At 36.6% G+C, this 14,159-nt stretch overlaps 1 protein-coding gene across 1 annotated transcript; it reads right to left on the bottom strand.

The window, feature by feature from the left end:
• Positions 1 to 1,573: 1,573 nt before the first annotated feature.
• On the bottom strand, positions 1,574 to 13,131 carry diras1a (DIRAS family, GTP-binding RAS-like 1a). Its single transcript, XM_067431647.1, has 2 exons — positions 12,817 to 13,131; positions 1,574 to 3,970 (listed from the first exon to the last, which is right to left on the bottom strand). Exon 2 carries the CDS (start codon positions 3,913 to 3,915, stop codon positions 3,328 to 3,330), a length of 588 nt encoding a protein of 195 aa, XP_067287748.1. The 5' UTR covers positions 3,916 to 3,970; positions 12,817 to 13,131; the 3' UTR covers positions 1,574 to 3,327.
• Between the last annotated feature and the right edge of the window lie 1,028 nt (positions 13,132 to 14,159).

Below are 14,159 nucleotides of genomic sequence, written 5' to 3'. Positions count from 1 at the left end.
TTAAAACACTAATCTGAAATTATCACATTTTTGTCAAAGACTATGTCCGGATAGAATTCAGGAGATGATCAAAACACTGATGGAGTAGATCAAGTAAATCTTCACAGTCATTTCCTCTTCATGGGTTCAACTTTTCATTCGTTAACATTATGCAATTTTGATTTATATGCTGTATAAAATTTGATGATTGCATTGTTTTACATTTGCGTGAGCAATCATCTATGGCTGGATCCCAAATGGCACACGTCTTCTATGCACTTTCAGTCTTGAGGACTTACAATGCCTGCTGCGTGCACGTGTCCATTTAGTCCACGAGACCGTACAGTGTTCCATTCATCGGTTTAGGTTTCAGAAGATTGCTCGCAAGCACCCTTTTTGGCCGTTTTGCACCTTCACTTTTGCAAGCCTGCAAGTCAAAGGCTGAATCCCAAATAGCACACTTCTATGGACTTTGGTTTTGTGGATTTCCAATGGCTGCCTCATGCGCATGTCCGTTAAGTCCACAAGACCCATGGGTGTTAATCCCATTAATCATTTTGGGTGCTCGCAAGCACTTCCTTTGCGGCCGTTATGAATCTTCGATGCGCACTTCAGCTGAGCCCGCAAGTTTGTGAGCTACACTGAGGACTTTACCTGTCAAACCAGCATTACATCTTAAAAGTACGGACTCAGAGGAAGGCTGTGAGGGTTTAGGGTGCCAATTGGGATCTAACATACCACTTATTTCAGTTTTTTCTTCGCTTGTGTTTTGATCCAGAGATTCTGTACTAGATGCATATAAGTGCCCCCTACCGTATAACAGTAAAAACATGGATGGCTAGGAAATACAGTCAATGGTGGGGAAAGAGGTATTAATAATCTAAAGTAGATACAAAGTAAATTCCTATCCTAGCCGACCCAAAAATGTGGATACTCAGAATCAGTGACCTATCTGTTGTCTTAATAAATCAACATTTTCAAACAATTTATAAGACAGTATGTAAAACTACTGAATAGTACTAACATTTAATAGGCTACTCAATAAAAATATGAAACATAACAATAAGCCAAGCAAATTTAGAATTATTCATTATACTTTTTAGTATATCTAAATATACTTAGAGCTTTCTGTTAGTATAAGTCAAGTATAATTAAGTGCAATTTTAAGTATATTTCTGAGAAGTACATAAAAGGTTTACTTTTTAATTTTTTGTTTAAAAGGAGTATACTAATAGCACACTTGAATAAACATATTTTCCGCAAGGGATGTCACAAAGAGTTTAGGTTGTAAATGACAAATCAATTAATATTGTTATATAATTCAAAATAATTCATGCATCCTGTAAAATAAATCACCTGAGATTTGTTTTCACATGGCTCATAAAAGTGCCATTAGTGCTAAGAAAATCTCTAGCATCATGTGTTTCCAGATGCCAATTGGTTTAATATTTTGTATAGAAATTCAGTGCATTTGCATTGATCATGCAATGGCATTTTTACACATGACTTGAGGGTCCAAAAGTATCTAAATACTTTTGGGGCCACTGTATACTGTACATAGATGTTCAAAACCACAAAAGAAAACAAGCAGTAATTAATTCCCTTTTGTTTGTGCTTCTTTATTTTTCTGGTCCCTCACATAATATTTATTGAATAAACACTGTATCTGCAGTAAAGTTGTAAACGCAGAGTGTTTGACAAGAACATTTTCGTAAAGGTTAATGCTCTGTGTTTTGAATGTGCTCAAGATTCTAAAAGTGCTTTTATATTATGTATTGCTAAAGCAAATGGCATTAAATTATCAGAGGAAATATAGACACCGACAGAAAAACAGGGGCTGTACAGGGGCTTTCATTAGTGCTGATAATACACATAGATTTCACATACAGGATATATGTTTTCAGTTAGATAATGAAATGCATATATTAAGGTTTCCGAGTGCCATCAACACTCGAAAAACAAAACAGATTAAAACAAAGCACCGATCGACACCCCCAAATCCCCACCCCCCTCACAAAAAAATAGCTTTTAGAAATGATCACATTTAGGACTTATTCACTGTGCTTCAATAAGGTATAGCTCTGTTCTCAATGAAAAGATCTCAATCACATTTAATATGAAGGTAGTTTATATCATCAGACATGCATTATGCACTTTACTCTGGTATACCAGGTTACATCACTGGCAAGCTGGTTAACTAAATGTCCTTCGTCCCGAATTGTTTTCCGATTTGTAAAAGGCTTTTGTGCTGCTATGTAATTTGGAAGAGCGGATATTGTCGCCTCTTTAGCTGTGTCCAGGCCTTTTCCATCTTTGGACGAGAATCCCACAAAATGCATCAATGCATAACCAGTTCAAGACATTTATGTCTGCATTTCGACACTGTACCATTAAAGCCACAGCCAGACATAAAAATGGCCACATTGATGATTTGGTCTGTCTTGAATTCAATAAAAAGTCCACAAAAAGCAGTAGAGAGAGCATGTGTGAGAATAGTGGGACGTCCTCCCTGCTTCAATTGTCAGCTCTTATAGTCTTGTAACACAGAGTCACTACAGGAGCCAGAACATACAGGGGAAGGGAGACGACTGAAGGTTTGGATGCACACTAAAGATTACCTGATTAAGACTGAGAGGAATCTATAGTTAAAGGGAGAGTTTACCCAAAAATGAAAGTTCTGTCATCTTTTACTCATCCGGGGTTTGTTCCAAACATGCACAACTTTCTGCCATTGAAAGCAAATAAGGAAAATATAAGAATCATAAAGGTGAAAAAGAACCAAAAAGGTTTCCTAAATGTGGCCCATATGACTTGTGCACTGAATTCCAATATTCTTATGAAGCTATCCAATAGATTTGTTTGGGGAAATGGCGTAAATGATTGTTATTTAATTTAAAGTTTTACATCCACCTTGAATAAATTTGGCACGTTAATGCAAAATGTAATTATATATAATTCATGAACAAATTGTTTGCTTGAATCAAAATCAGTCTGAATGTTCCATTCATGTGTTCAAATTATAGTTATGATTCTACAATTCACACAGTTAATATATAATATCATATGACTTCCCTTATGAGATTTGGAATACACCTCACAAGTCAAATTTTCAATGACATTTTTGTTTGCATTCACAAGTTTGGTCAGTACAATTCTATATAAAAAAAAATATCCTTCTGTGTTCCCTGGGAGAAAAATAATCATATGGGTTTAGAACTGCAGGATGAAAAGTAAATCATGACAGAAGTTTAATTTTTTGGGGCATACTGTTCCTTTAAGGTGAGGGACTTATGTACATTATCAAGGAGTCAGTTACGCGTTGAGGGATGCAATCATGGATCCAGCTTCCTACATAATACTGCACTTCGCCTTCAGCTTGTCTGCACGTCTCTGCTTGCTGGAGCGCATGTTCAGACTCATATCCCGCTTCTTATCCAGGTTCAGGAGCTCCTGAAAAAGCTCCTTCACGTTGGAGTTGGTCTTGGCTGATGTTTCCATGAACGCACATTTCCAGATGTTTGCCTGAGCTTCGCCCTCCTTGGTCTCCACCTCGCGCTGGGTCTCGTCGCTCTTGTTCCCCACAAGCATGATAGGGATGTTCTCCACGTTACCTTTGATGGCCAGCACTTGCTGGTAGATGGGCTTCAGCTCCTCCAGCGACTGCCTGCTGGTGATGGAGTAGACCAGGATGAAGGCGTGGCCCTTGGAGATGGACAGGCGCTGCATAGCAGGGAACTGGTGGCTGCCGGTGGTGTCAGTGATCTCCAGAGTGCATACGCTCTTGTCGCAGCTGATGACCTGTCGGTATGTGTCCTCCACCGTCGGGATGTAGGTGTCCCTGAAGGTGCCCTTAACGAAGCGCAGAACCAGGGAGCTCTTGCCCACACCCCCTGCTCCAAAGACCACCACCCGGTAATCATTACTCTGCTCTGGCATGCTGCTCAGGTTTATCGGGGTACGTGGTGGTTAAGTATCAATTATTCCCTGAGATCTGAAAAAGGAAAAAGGTTTCATTTGATACACATCCACATAAGAAGAGTATCCAATATATCTATGTGTCTTCTGAGGTGAGCATTCAAACACAAATGAATAGAATTCTGATAACATTCTAATTTCCATTCATTTTCCAATTTCCATTTTAATTCTTAATTTCCATCAAACCAGGGGGAAAAATCATTTCAACACATTCCAATCAATCTATTAGCAAGGAAAGGAAGACCAGCACTGGTATATCTCCAAGTGACCTACTACATTAATAAACCATCTGTTTGAATATCATCCTATAGTGGATTTTGCCCATACCGACAGGTAAGATATGAAAATAGTAAACCAATAAATCAGGAATAACTTTTAAAATCAATACTAGATATGAAAGTATTAATAGTAAGTACATGGAAATGTAAAGCCACTGGATGTATAGTATTATTTAATTATTAAATAAAACAATACAAAAATTAATTCAAAATTGCGATGCCTAACCACTACTATAAAAACACATTATTTTTTATTTTATGGCAGCGGCTATTTGCACTTAGTGTAAATAGAATCTAGTAGATAAACAATAGTTGCTATTTACACCAAGTTTTAATAGCAACTAGGTTCTATTTACACATTTTCTTAGATGATATTTGCATAAGTGCAAATAGCTGTAGATTCTATTTACTAAATGAAAATAGGGTAGCCCTTTACAATACAGGTGCACTAATATGACTTAATTCATGCTTAATTAATACACAGATAATCATGAGTTATTGTATTATTAATGGTGAACTAATAGCCTAGATATCTAGACGCACCCTAGCGGCAGCAAATCTAATCTGCTGTGAGTGTCGTCTAGCAAGTCTCAATACACTCCTGAGCTGGAAATGCTAAACTCTTTTCGGCCAATCACATCGTGTATAGAGTCGGTGGGCGGGGCTTAACATAATGGCGGCTGAGTTGCGTTTGCGTGCTTCTAGTAAACACAGAAACTGGCGAACGGTGGTCTTTCGAATCAGCTTTGACCGTGACTCTGGTAGATTTGGAGTTAAACTTTTCTTTGAGAAAAGAACAAAGAACGGCACTGAAGTCATTCTTAAGAAGGGAAGATGTGTTCTGAGTTTTGCCAACCGGATATGGCGAAAGTTTAATCTTTCAACGAGCTCTGTTTCACTTTCGTTGCTTTGGTTGGTTGTAGTCCTATCCTATCGTGTGCAGAGTGAGTTTGAAAGACAACCGTTTATCCCGCCCCTCAGATTGAGCCCTATCAATGGTGAGTTTCTAGACCAAACATCTTGATGTGGGTCTGGCTTCTCAGGTTAGTGAAATTACCCATTTATTAATAATTACTGCATCAGCAACTAATGAAAAATCTACATGATTAATAGATAAAGTAATCATTAAATTGTTATTAGTTTAATATGTCATAATGTACAGTATTAATTCCTTAATAACATATTATATTACCTAATAATTTAAATTAACATGTTAATTACCACAACAGGTCAAAGCCATGTATTTCATCTTCCAGTTGAATGCTTTAATTAATCATTATAAGGATTTAAAAATGTGTCATTATGTTATGACTTTACTTGTTGGGGCAAATGACTATAAACTAATTGATTAAGTAATATGTTTTTTAGTTTAATTAGTTAATAGTCATGTGCCCCAACAAGTAAAGTGTGTAGTATCATGTATAATCTTCATTAGTTGCTGATGCAGTCATCATTAATAAATGTGTTAGTTCACCATTAGTAATACATTACCTCATGATTATCTGATGTGCCTTAATTAAATATTAATTAATGCATATTAGTGCACTCGTATTGTAAAGTGTTGCCATATATATATATATATATATATTATTTACACCATTTAAAAATAACAGTTCTTTGCCATATAAATACAATAATCACATGTAATTTATCATTTATTTTGACAGATACATACTATTTGCACCTCGGTTTTGTGTAAATTATTTTTAAAAAGGGAATTAAAACAAAATGGAATGCCACCTTAAAGGGACACTATAAGCCCTCACTATAAGACACTATAAGCCTACACCTATCCCTAACCCTAACCAATAAATGGTTTTATTAGTAGTAGTAGTAGTAGTAGTAGTACTAGTAAACATTTTGTTTGGCACTTTTTTCATATTTAGAACATTTTATTTTTTTTATTTTTTTTAAATGCCTTTACGATGTGATTTGTGATGAGAAAAGAGAAAAGAGCAAGCTTTGCAAAAGGCGGATTCGAAGCCGTATAGATCATGACAAAACTGATCTATTAGCCATGCATAAGCTTTACAGATTGCGGTACTGAAGACGTTGAACTTTGGGCATTGTTAGGCGGAGCTAGTGCGAATAGCACTTGTCAACAAGGCACGCTATTTGCACTTGGGGTTAATAGACACTCCGATATTTTATTGTCATTTGAAATATATTTAGTGATGTAAACTTGTCTTGTTTTTTTAAATGGCATTTTAAAATGGCAGTATATATTTTATTGTTTTCACTTTTTACACATAACTAAATCAAGATCTTTTTCCCCCAAAGATTGTACTGTAATTATTAACTGTATAAAATAAAATAAAAACAATATGTGTCCCTTTTGTGTGTCCTTTTTTTTCACATTTTACCCTACAATTAAAGGAAGTGTAAGCAAGATTATGGCCAAAAGTGGTACTGCAATCACTATCCCCTCTCCCCCTCCCCCTTGACTCGAGGTTGCCAGATAGGCTGCAGGATCCAGCAGGAACGTTTGTAGCTGCAGCTGTGGTAACTAGAGCAGATCTGGCAACCCGGATGCAGAAACACTACTGACTTTGTGATTGGTCGATAGGTGGAGCTTCAGGCCAAAACACAACATGTCAACATCAACATCAGTTGAGGGCTGCAACAACAACTTTTAAATTACTATATCCTGGCCGGACTACTGTTGTCAGTGATATAAGTATTTAAAATGAACATGATTTCTTAATGTCTAGTGACAGGGCCATTTTAGGATTATTTGTTACAGTTCCTTTAGAGGAAATCTGCATAAACAGTGAGTACTACCACAATGTATTTTTGTATTAGGCAATGGGAGATTTGGGGTGAAATGTTCCTCAAAGTAATTTAAGTTTTTTCCATTATCCCAAATTAACATGTAGAGATGGTTAAAAGTAAGCGATCTGTAAGCTGAATCCACCAAATGTGTAAACACTGTGGCTCTGTGGCACTATCAAAACATGGATCTGTTTGTTTGGGCACCCAGACTAGCACAACATTGCATCATCGACACAACCAACAGTGTGCATTTATGGTGGGACTCTGGTCTTCTTCCAACTATAATTGGTGTTTGGAAGGATAGTTTGACGCTAGCGGCTCACAAATCACACATTTCATCTTTAATTTGTAAGGACATGAAACAATGATCTTAAAGCACAAAATAATTTCTGATTCCTTAATTTCCACATAGGGGTGAAATTTGATATGCTTTGTTTTGTTCGTGAGATCTACACATGATATTATTGGTGACAGGGTTGCCTGACAATTACAAATCTGAAATTGCTAGTAGATTTTACAGCTAATTTCAAAGAATCAGCAAGTGACACGGTGAAATAAACAAAAAATAAGTAGAAAGAACGATATGGTGTTCCATATATTCTATTTTTTTATTTACAACTTATATAAGTATTTTACAACTTATAGTGTATAGGGTGGATCTTTAATGGTCAGCATTTTCCTAAATGTTTTCTCTCTCTCTCTCTCTCTCTCTCTCTCTCTCTCTCTCTCTCTCTCTCTCTCTCTCTCTCTCTCTCTATCTCTCTCTCTCTCTCTCTCTCTCTCTCTCTCTCTCTCTCTCTCTCTCTCTCTCTCTCTCTCTCTCTGTATACATTAGTGTACGCCACTGTATGCCTGTGTGCCTTTGTGAGTAGGACGGTCTCTGCCACCATCAGCATCAAGGTCGTCTATTAATGACTCATTTATCTTGCTGTGAAGCAGCCGTTGGACTCAGTCTCCTGTGGAAAGCAAGTTCACACCAGATATTTCTGGCATCTTGCTGAATTCTTGCAGTATTTGGAGACAGAGATTACTGTCTGACTACTGTACTGACATTCTCGACAGTGATTTAACTAAATGCCTCATTTTTTTTACAAGATAGACCCCATAAAGTACACACACCAGACCAATGTGCCCTGATTAGCAGTGAACCTGTCTAAATTTTTAAGAGCTTGAAAATACCCTGTGGATCACACAGCTACTTGAGCCCCAGGGGAAAATTCGGCGGTTCTTCTGAATTAGAAGTAACGATTACTATCACTCAGATGAACAGAGACCAGATGAGCCTCTTACTTTCTTTTTGCTGGCAGCATAAATGGTTGAAAATTAAGTTTTAAATATTTAAGCCGTTTTGTTTTTCTATGTGCTAGTCTAATCTTTCACTCGTACATTTCATATTCCATCATTTTTCTATGCGCTTTATATAGAGAGTTAGTACATTTTGTCCAATGGAAGCAATGCTCAGAACTGTGAGAGATGTGACATGCTGTTTGAGAACAATGAAAGAGTGATATGAAAGATAAATGCCAGATCCATGATAAATAAATGCCTGGAAGAGGAAGGTCTTCTAGGGGGTTATCCACAAACACACACACACACACACACACACACACATACATACATATATATATATATATATATATATATATATATATATATATATATATATATATTTATATATATATATATATATATATATATATATATATATATATATATATATATATATATAAAGTGATGAAAATAAGTATTTGAACACCCTGCTATTTTGCAAGTTCTCCCACTTAGAAATCATGGAGGGGTCTGAAATTGTCATCGTAGGTGCATCTCCGCTGTGAGAGACATAATCTAAAAAAAACATCCAGAAATCACAATGTATGATTTTTAAAAAAAAAAATTTTTTTGTATAATACAGCTGCAAACAAGTTGTTGAACACCTGAGAAAATCAATGTTAATATTTGGTAGAGTAGCCCTTGTTTGCATTTACAGAGGTCAAACATTTCCTGTAGTTTTTACCAGGTTTGCACACACTGCAGGAGGGATTTTGACCTTCTCCTCCACACAGATCTTCTCTAGATCAGTGAGATTTCTGGCCTGTCACTGAGAAACACGGTGTTTGAGCTCCCTCCAAAGATTCTCTATTGGGTTTAGGTCTGGAGACTGGCTAGGCCACGCCAGAACCTTAATATGCTTCTTACACAGCCACTCCCTGGTTATCCTGGCTGTGTACTTCGGGTCATTGTCATGTTGGAAGACCCAGCCTCGACCCATCTTCAATGCTATAACTGAGGGAAGGACGTCGTTCCCCCAAATCTCGCAATACATTGCCCGATCATCCCCTCCTTTATACAGTGCAGTCACCATGTCCCATTTGCAGAAAAACACCCCAAAAGCATGATGCTACCATCACCCCCATGCTTCACAGTAGGGATGTTTTTTTTGGGATGGTACTCATCCTTCTTCTTCCTCCAAACACGTTTAGTGGAATTATGACCAAAACGTTCTATTTTGGTCTCATCTAACCACATGACTTTCTCACATGACTTCTCTGGATCCTCCAAATGGTGATTGGCAAACTTAAGACGGGCCTGGACATGTGCTGGTTTAAGCAGGGGAAACTTCCGTGCCATGCATGATTTCAAACCATGACGTCTAGCAACCATGGAAGTAAGCATGGAAATTGTAGTCCCAGCTCTTTTCAGGTCATTGACCAGCTCCTCCCGTGTAGTTCTGGGCTGATTTCTCATCTTTCTTGGGATCATTGAGAACCCACGAGATGAGATCTTGCATGGAGCCCCAGTCCGAGGGAGATTGACAGTCATGTTTAGCTTCTTCCATTTTCTAATGATTGCTCCAACAGTGGAACTTTTTTCACCAAGCTGCTTGGCAATTTTCCCGTAGCCCTTTCCAGCCTTGTGGAGGTTTACTATTTAGCTCTTTGGTCTTGGCCATCTAAGTAGTTGGATTCTTACTGATTGTATGAGGTGGACAGGTGTCTTTATGCAGCTAACGACCTCAAACAGGTGCATCTAATTTAGGATAATAAATGGAGTGGAGGTGGACATTTTAAAGGCAGACTAACAGGTCTTTGAGGGTCAGAATTCTAGCTGATAGACAGGTGTTCAAATACTTATTTGCAGCTCTATCACAAATAAATAATAATAAATAAAAAAAGAAGAAGCATATACTGTGATTTCTGGATTTTTATTTTTTATTTTAGATTATGTCTCTCACAGTGGACATGCACCTACGATGGCAATTTCAGACCCTTCCATGATTTCCAAGTGGGAGAACTTGCAAAATAGCAGGGTGTTCAAATACTTATTTTACTTATACTGTATATATATATATATATATATATATATATATATATATATATATATATATATATATATATATATATATATATATATATATATAATTTTATTAAAGCAGATGTTGTGCATTACTTCCCTATACATCTACTTTTCAAGATGCACATGGAAATTTAATAATAATAATAATAATAATATATTTTATTTGTAAAGCCCTTTTCATAGTTAAAAAAAATCCCAAAGTGCTACACATAAAAATAAAAATAAAAAATAAAAAAATGAATTAGCAAAAAGTAAAAAATGCTTGTTTAAAAAGAAAGGTTTTTAGTTCTTTCTTAAAAGAGTCTATGGCTTGAGGAGCCCTTAGGTTTTCTAATTTGGCTGATCAATGGTGCGATCGAGGTTAATTCTGTGCTTATATGATCTAACATTTAAAAAAATAATAATAATAATTATGTACACTGTAAAAAATGTTTTTTTTTTTTAAATAAGTTACCTGGTTGCCTTTAAGAAAAACTTATTTTGAGTTTATTGAAATTAAAAAACATTTTTGAGAATCGACAACCTTTATTCAAATATTATTAAAAGATTTTGTAAGCATACTGGGTAATTGTGTGTGTTTTATTTACAGTGAAACATGCCAAAGTGCGCTATTTTCATGATTGATCACATTTTTATGGTTCAGATACAATAATATTTTAAGTTTCTATTTAAGGTAATTTCCTTCATTGTTTCAACTCACCCCCCTTTAAAAAGTAAAATAAATAAATAAATAAATGTGACCGTCCAATTTTCAAGCTTTTATGTAATAATAATGACTAGTAATTATAATTTAATTATTGTGACTATTAATGTGATATTTTCTTCTCATAAATATGACCAGGTATATTCATATTTTCGATGTAGTATGTCATAATTTTAACTTTTTATGTCATATATATCATTTACCATACATTTTTTTACAGTTTAACAGCTGGAAAAAATTGTTCTTTAAATGATTCCAATGATATCAGTCCACTGTGTCGTTATCTTTATAGCTGTGCAGTGGATGTCTCTTAGAATTTGAACAATTATTCAAACTTTATGATTATTGTTATATTTATCAGCATTGACGTGAACTGGTCAGAGATCACAATGATTTGACCATGGTTGATATGCCAAAGCCTTGGTCGGCTATGGGTGCACGGTGCCCACTGAGGCACCACAGTAGATGATATCGCATTCGTTTTCTGCTGGTTTGTACCAGTTTGCATGATGCCAGTATATATCAGGCCTTTGTACACCTAAGCTGTATTAGAGATTCTCCTTGAGCCACTTAGGGACATCTCAGTTGTGAGTCGTTTTTGGTACTCTGGGAATTCTCCGGTTGCTGTGGAAACAGACCTCGAGGGCATGTATAGGGTGATTGAGAGAATGAGCAAAAACGAGAATGAGAGAATGTCATCAGAGATACTGAAAAAGAAGACGTGGGTAAAAAAAATATTAGATAAAAAAAAACGATTTCTAATGTTGCATGTCATCTTTCTGTCAGTTACCCTAGTAACCAACTGGCAAACAGTGGGTTTAATTTACGTCACAGCAGCCTATTCATACACTGAGGTGAAAGAAACTATTTATAGTGAAAGGAAAAATGTAATCTCTGAATATTTTTTCTCTCATATTCATACACAACATGAATAACTGATCCAGACTAATTATTAGATTTTTTTTGTCAAAAAAAAAATACTTAAAATATAGCCTACAGCTATTTTCCCCTAAGATGATGAAATGTGTAAGTGAGGTTTAAAAAGGCTACAGAAGACATGCAAACGTCTATCACATGTGATGTCTAAAAATACCACAGCCCACCAACTCAATTCTTACTCCTCCTATGAATATGATGGAATGCAGATCTGAGATTGTCCGCATATTTTAATCAACGGGATTTGCTGTTACAACTGGCGTTAATATTGCGCGTAAATCTGTAATTAGGCAACATTTAAAACAGGCATCCTGTTATCTTCTCAGCCAGTTGGGTAATAAAGCACATATAGGCCATGCAACATGAATGAACAAGCGTTTCAAAGCAGTTAGAGGCCGTGGATAACAGGACAGAATTTTGTTTAACTTGATCACATGTCGCGTTCACATTCACACGGAAACAAATAGATCATCCGATTATCAATTTACATGAATTCGCATTGAACGAAACGTCATTATTAGGATTTTTAGTTTATTTATTTATTTATTTATTGCTACTCGTGAAGTCAATAATCGCTTGTTTGTCACCAAAAGAGTATCGTTGGCACACACTTGCGACGAATAACAAAATGCAAAGGCTCCTCAAAGTCATTACGTTGCTGTGCGCCTAAAGATGCTTTTGCGGTCCGTCATACGAAATTCTACAAGGACGCGCATCAAAGACATGAGCGTATCGATACATGAACGCCGCATTTGTCTAAATGCTTTACATTTTAATACAATGATGTACATATAGCTAGTGAAAGCGATGTATTCTTACCTGGCGACTGTGTTGCAACGTCCCAAATCTTGTCAGTTATAAATTATAGGAAGCATTAGGAGATCAGATACACGACAAATGTCTTACATTCTCTGCCGTACCAGTCCAGTTTCATTTTCTCGTGTTATTTGCATGGCGTAAATCGAGTGATGTTGCTGAAAATGCTGTTATTGCTCTTTGGGCGGGCGGGCGCGCGCGCTCCAGCTGTCCTACCACGTCCTCTCTGACGCACGCAAGCACGCGATATGCGGCTCACCCCCGCGTCCTGTGTCCCGTTACACGACGAGAACAAAAACCCCACCTGCTCTATACCGTTAAACTGTTCTCAATCTACGCCATGTTGATCACACAACATTGTTCCGTCACTAAAAGGGGATGTTACATTAGGCTACAACTCCATGTCCTTTATTGTCCCACACTAGGCATGGATGGAGAAACTGCAATGATAAAAAGAAATATAATGCAAAATTGCCATATCTATAAGAAAATATATTTTTTAACAAATAAAAGAAATAAACGGACTAAAATGCAGATCTACAAGAGGTCTGGGCTATTAGTAGCTAGTCTACGCACGTATAAATGTATAAACGACTCTATATGTGGTTATGTTTAAATCATCATAGAACATCGTTTTGAGATTGTGATCAGATACTATGTACACCTGCTGATGTAATCAGGTTGAATGATTTAGCCAACGGACTCCCACACTCATTTAAGGTGTGCTCATCTTGGCGTCAGGATGACCAAAATATGTTCAGTGGTGTATTAGTATTTGTCTCCCTCCAATGGTTTTCTGATGAATCGTTAAAGCAATCATTTGACGCTAAATTAAGCCTATAAACCTTCAAGACAGCATTCAGTGTTGGAGAGATTTGATTATTTATATAGGCAATGAACAAGTATGTGACACGCAGGCCTATATCTCAAGTATGTTAATGTTACAAATATTCTAGTTAAATTGCTTATTACTAGTTGTTTATTATCATGCATATCACTAGCATATAGGCAGTTTATTAGTACTTATAAAGCATTAATGCCTTATTCTGTATGAACTTATTCTACATTAAATGATTGTTATGCTGAATTAACTAGGTCAGCCGGAACCGGGAACACTTCCCATTACACCTGATGTAGCCTACTCGTTATATCCTAAGAAGAATAATGGCTACGCTTGTGTTAGTCTCTCTGTTTATCCCGAGGTTTACTGCAGTCTGCAGGATCCAGACCATATTTAACGTGTCACATGCCTGTCTTGTGTGCACATATGGGTTTTGCAGTGTGAGCATGTGCTGTCATTGTCTGATCCCTCCCCCTTGTTATCTGATGTTTAATTTTTCCCACTT

This window comes from Pseudorasbora parva, chromosome 22 (genome assembly GCF_024679245.1).
Source record: "Pseudorasbora parva isolate DD20220531a chromosome 22, ASM2467924v1, whole genome shotgun sequence".
NCBI lineage: Eukaryota > Metazoa > Chordata > Actinopteri > Cypriniformes > Gobionidae > Pseudorasbora > Pseudorasbora parva.
The sequence above is the reverse complement of the archived record's forward strand: the minus strand, read 5'-3'. Positions and strand labels throughout refer to the sequence as shown.

Excerpts from the sequence above, each read along its gene's own strand:
- diras1a (XM_067431647.1), bottom strand. The coding sequence starts at position 3,915 with ATGCCAGAGCAGAGTAATGATTACCGGGTGGTGGTCTTTGGAGCAGGG.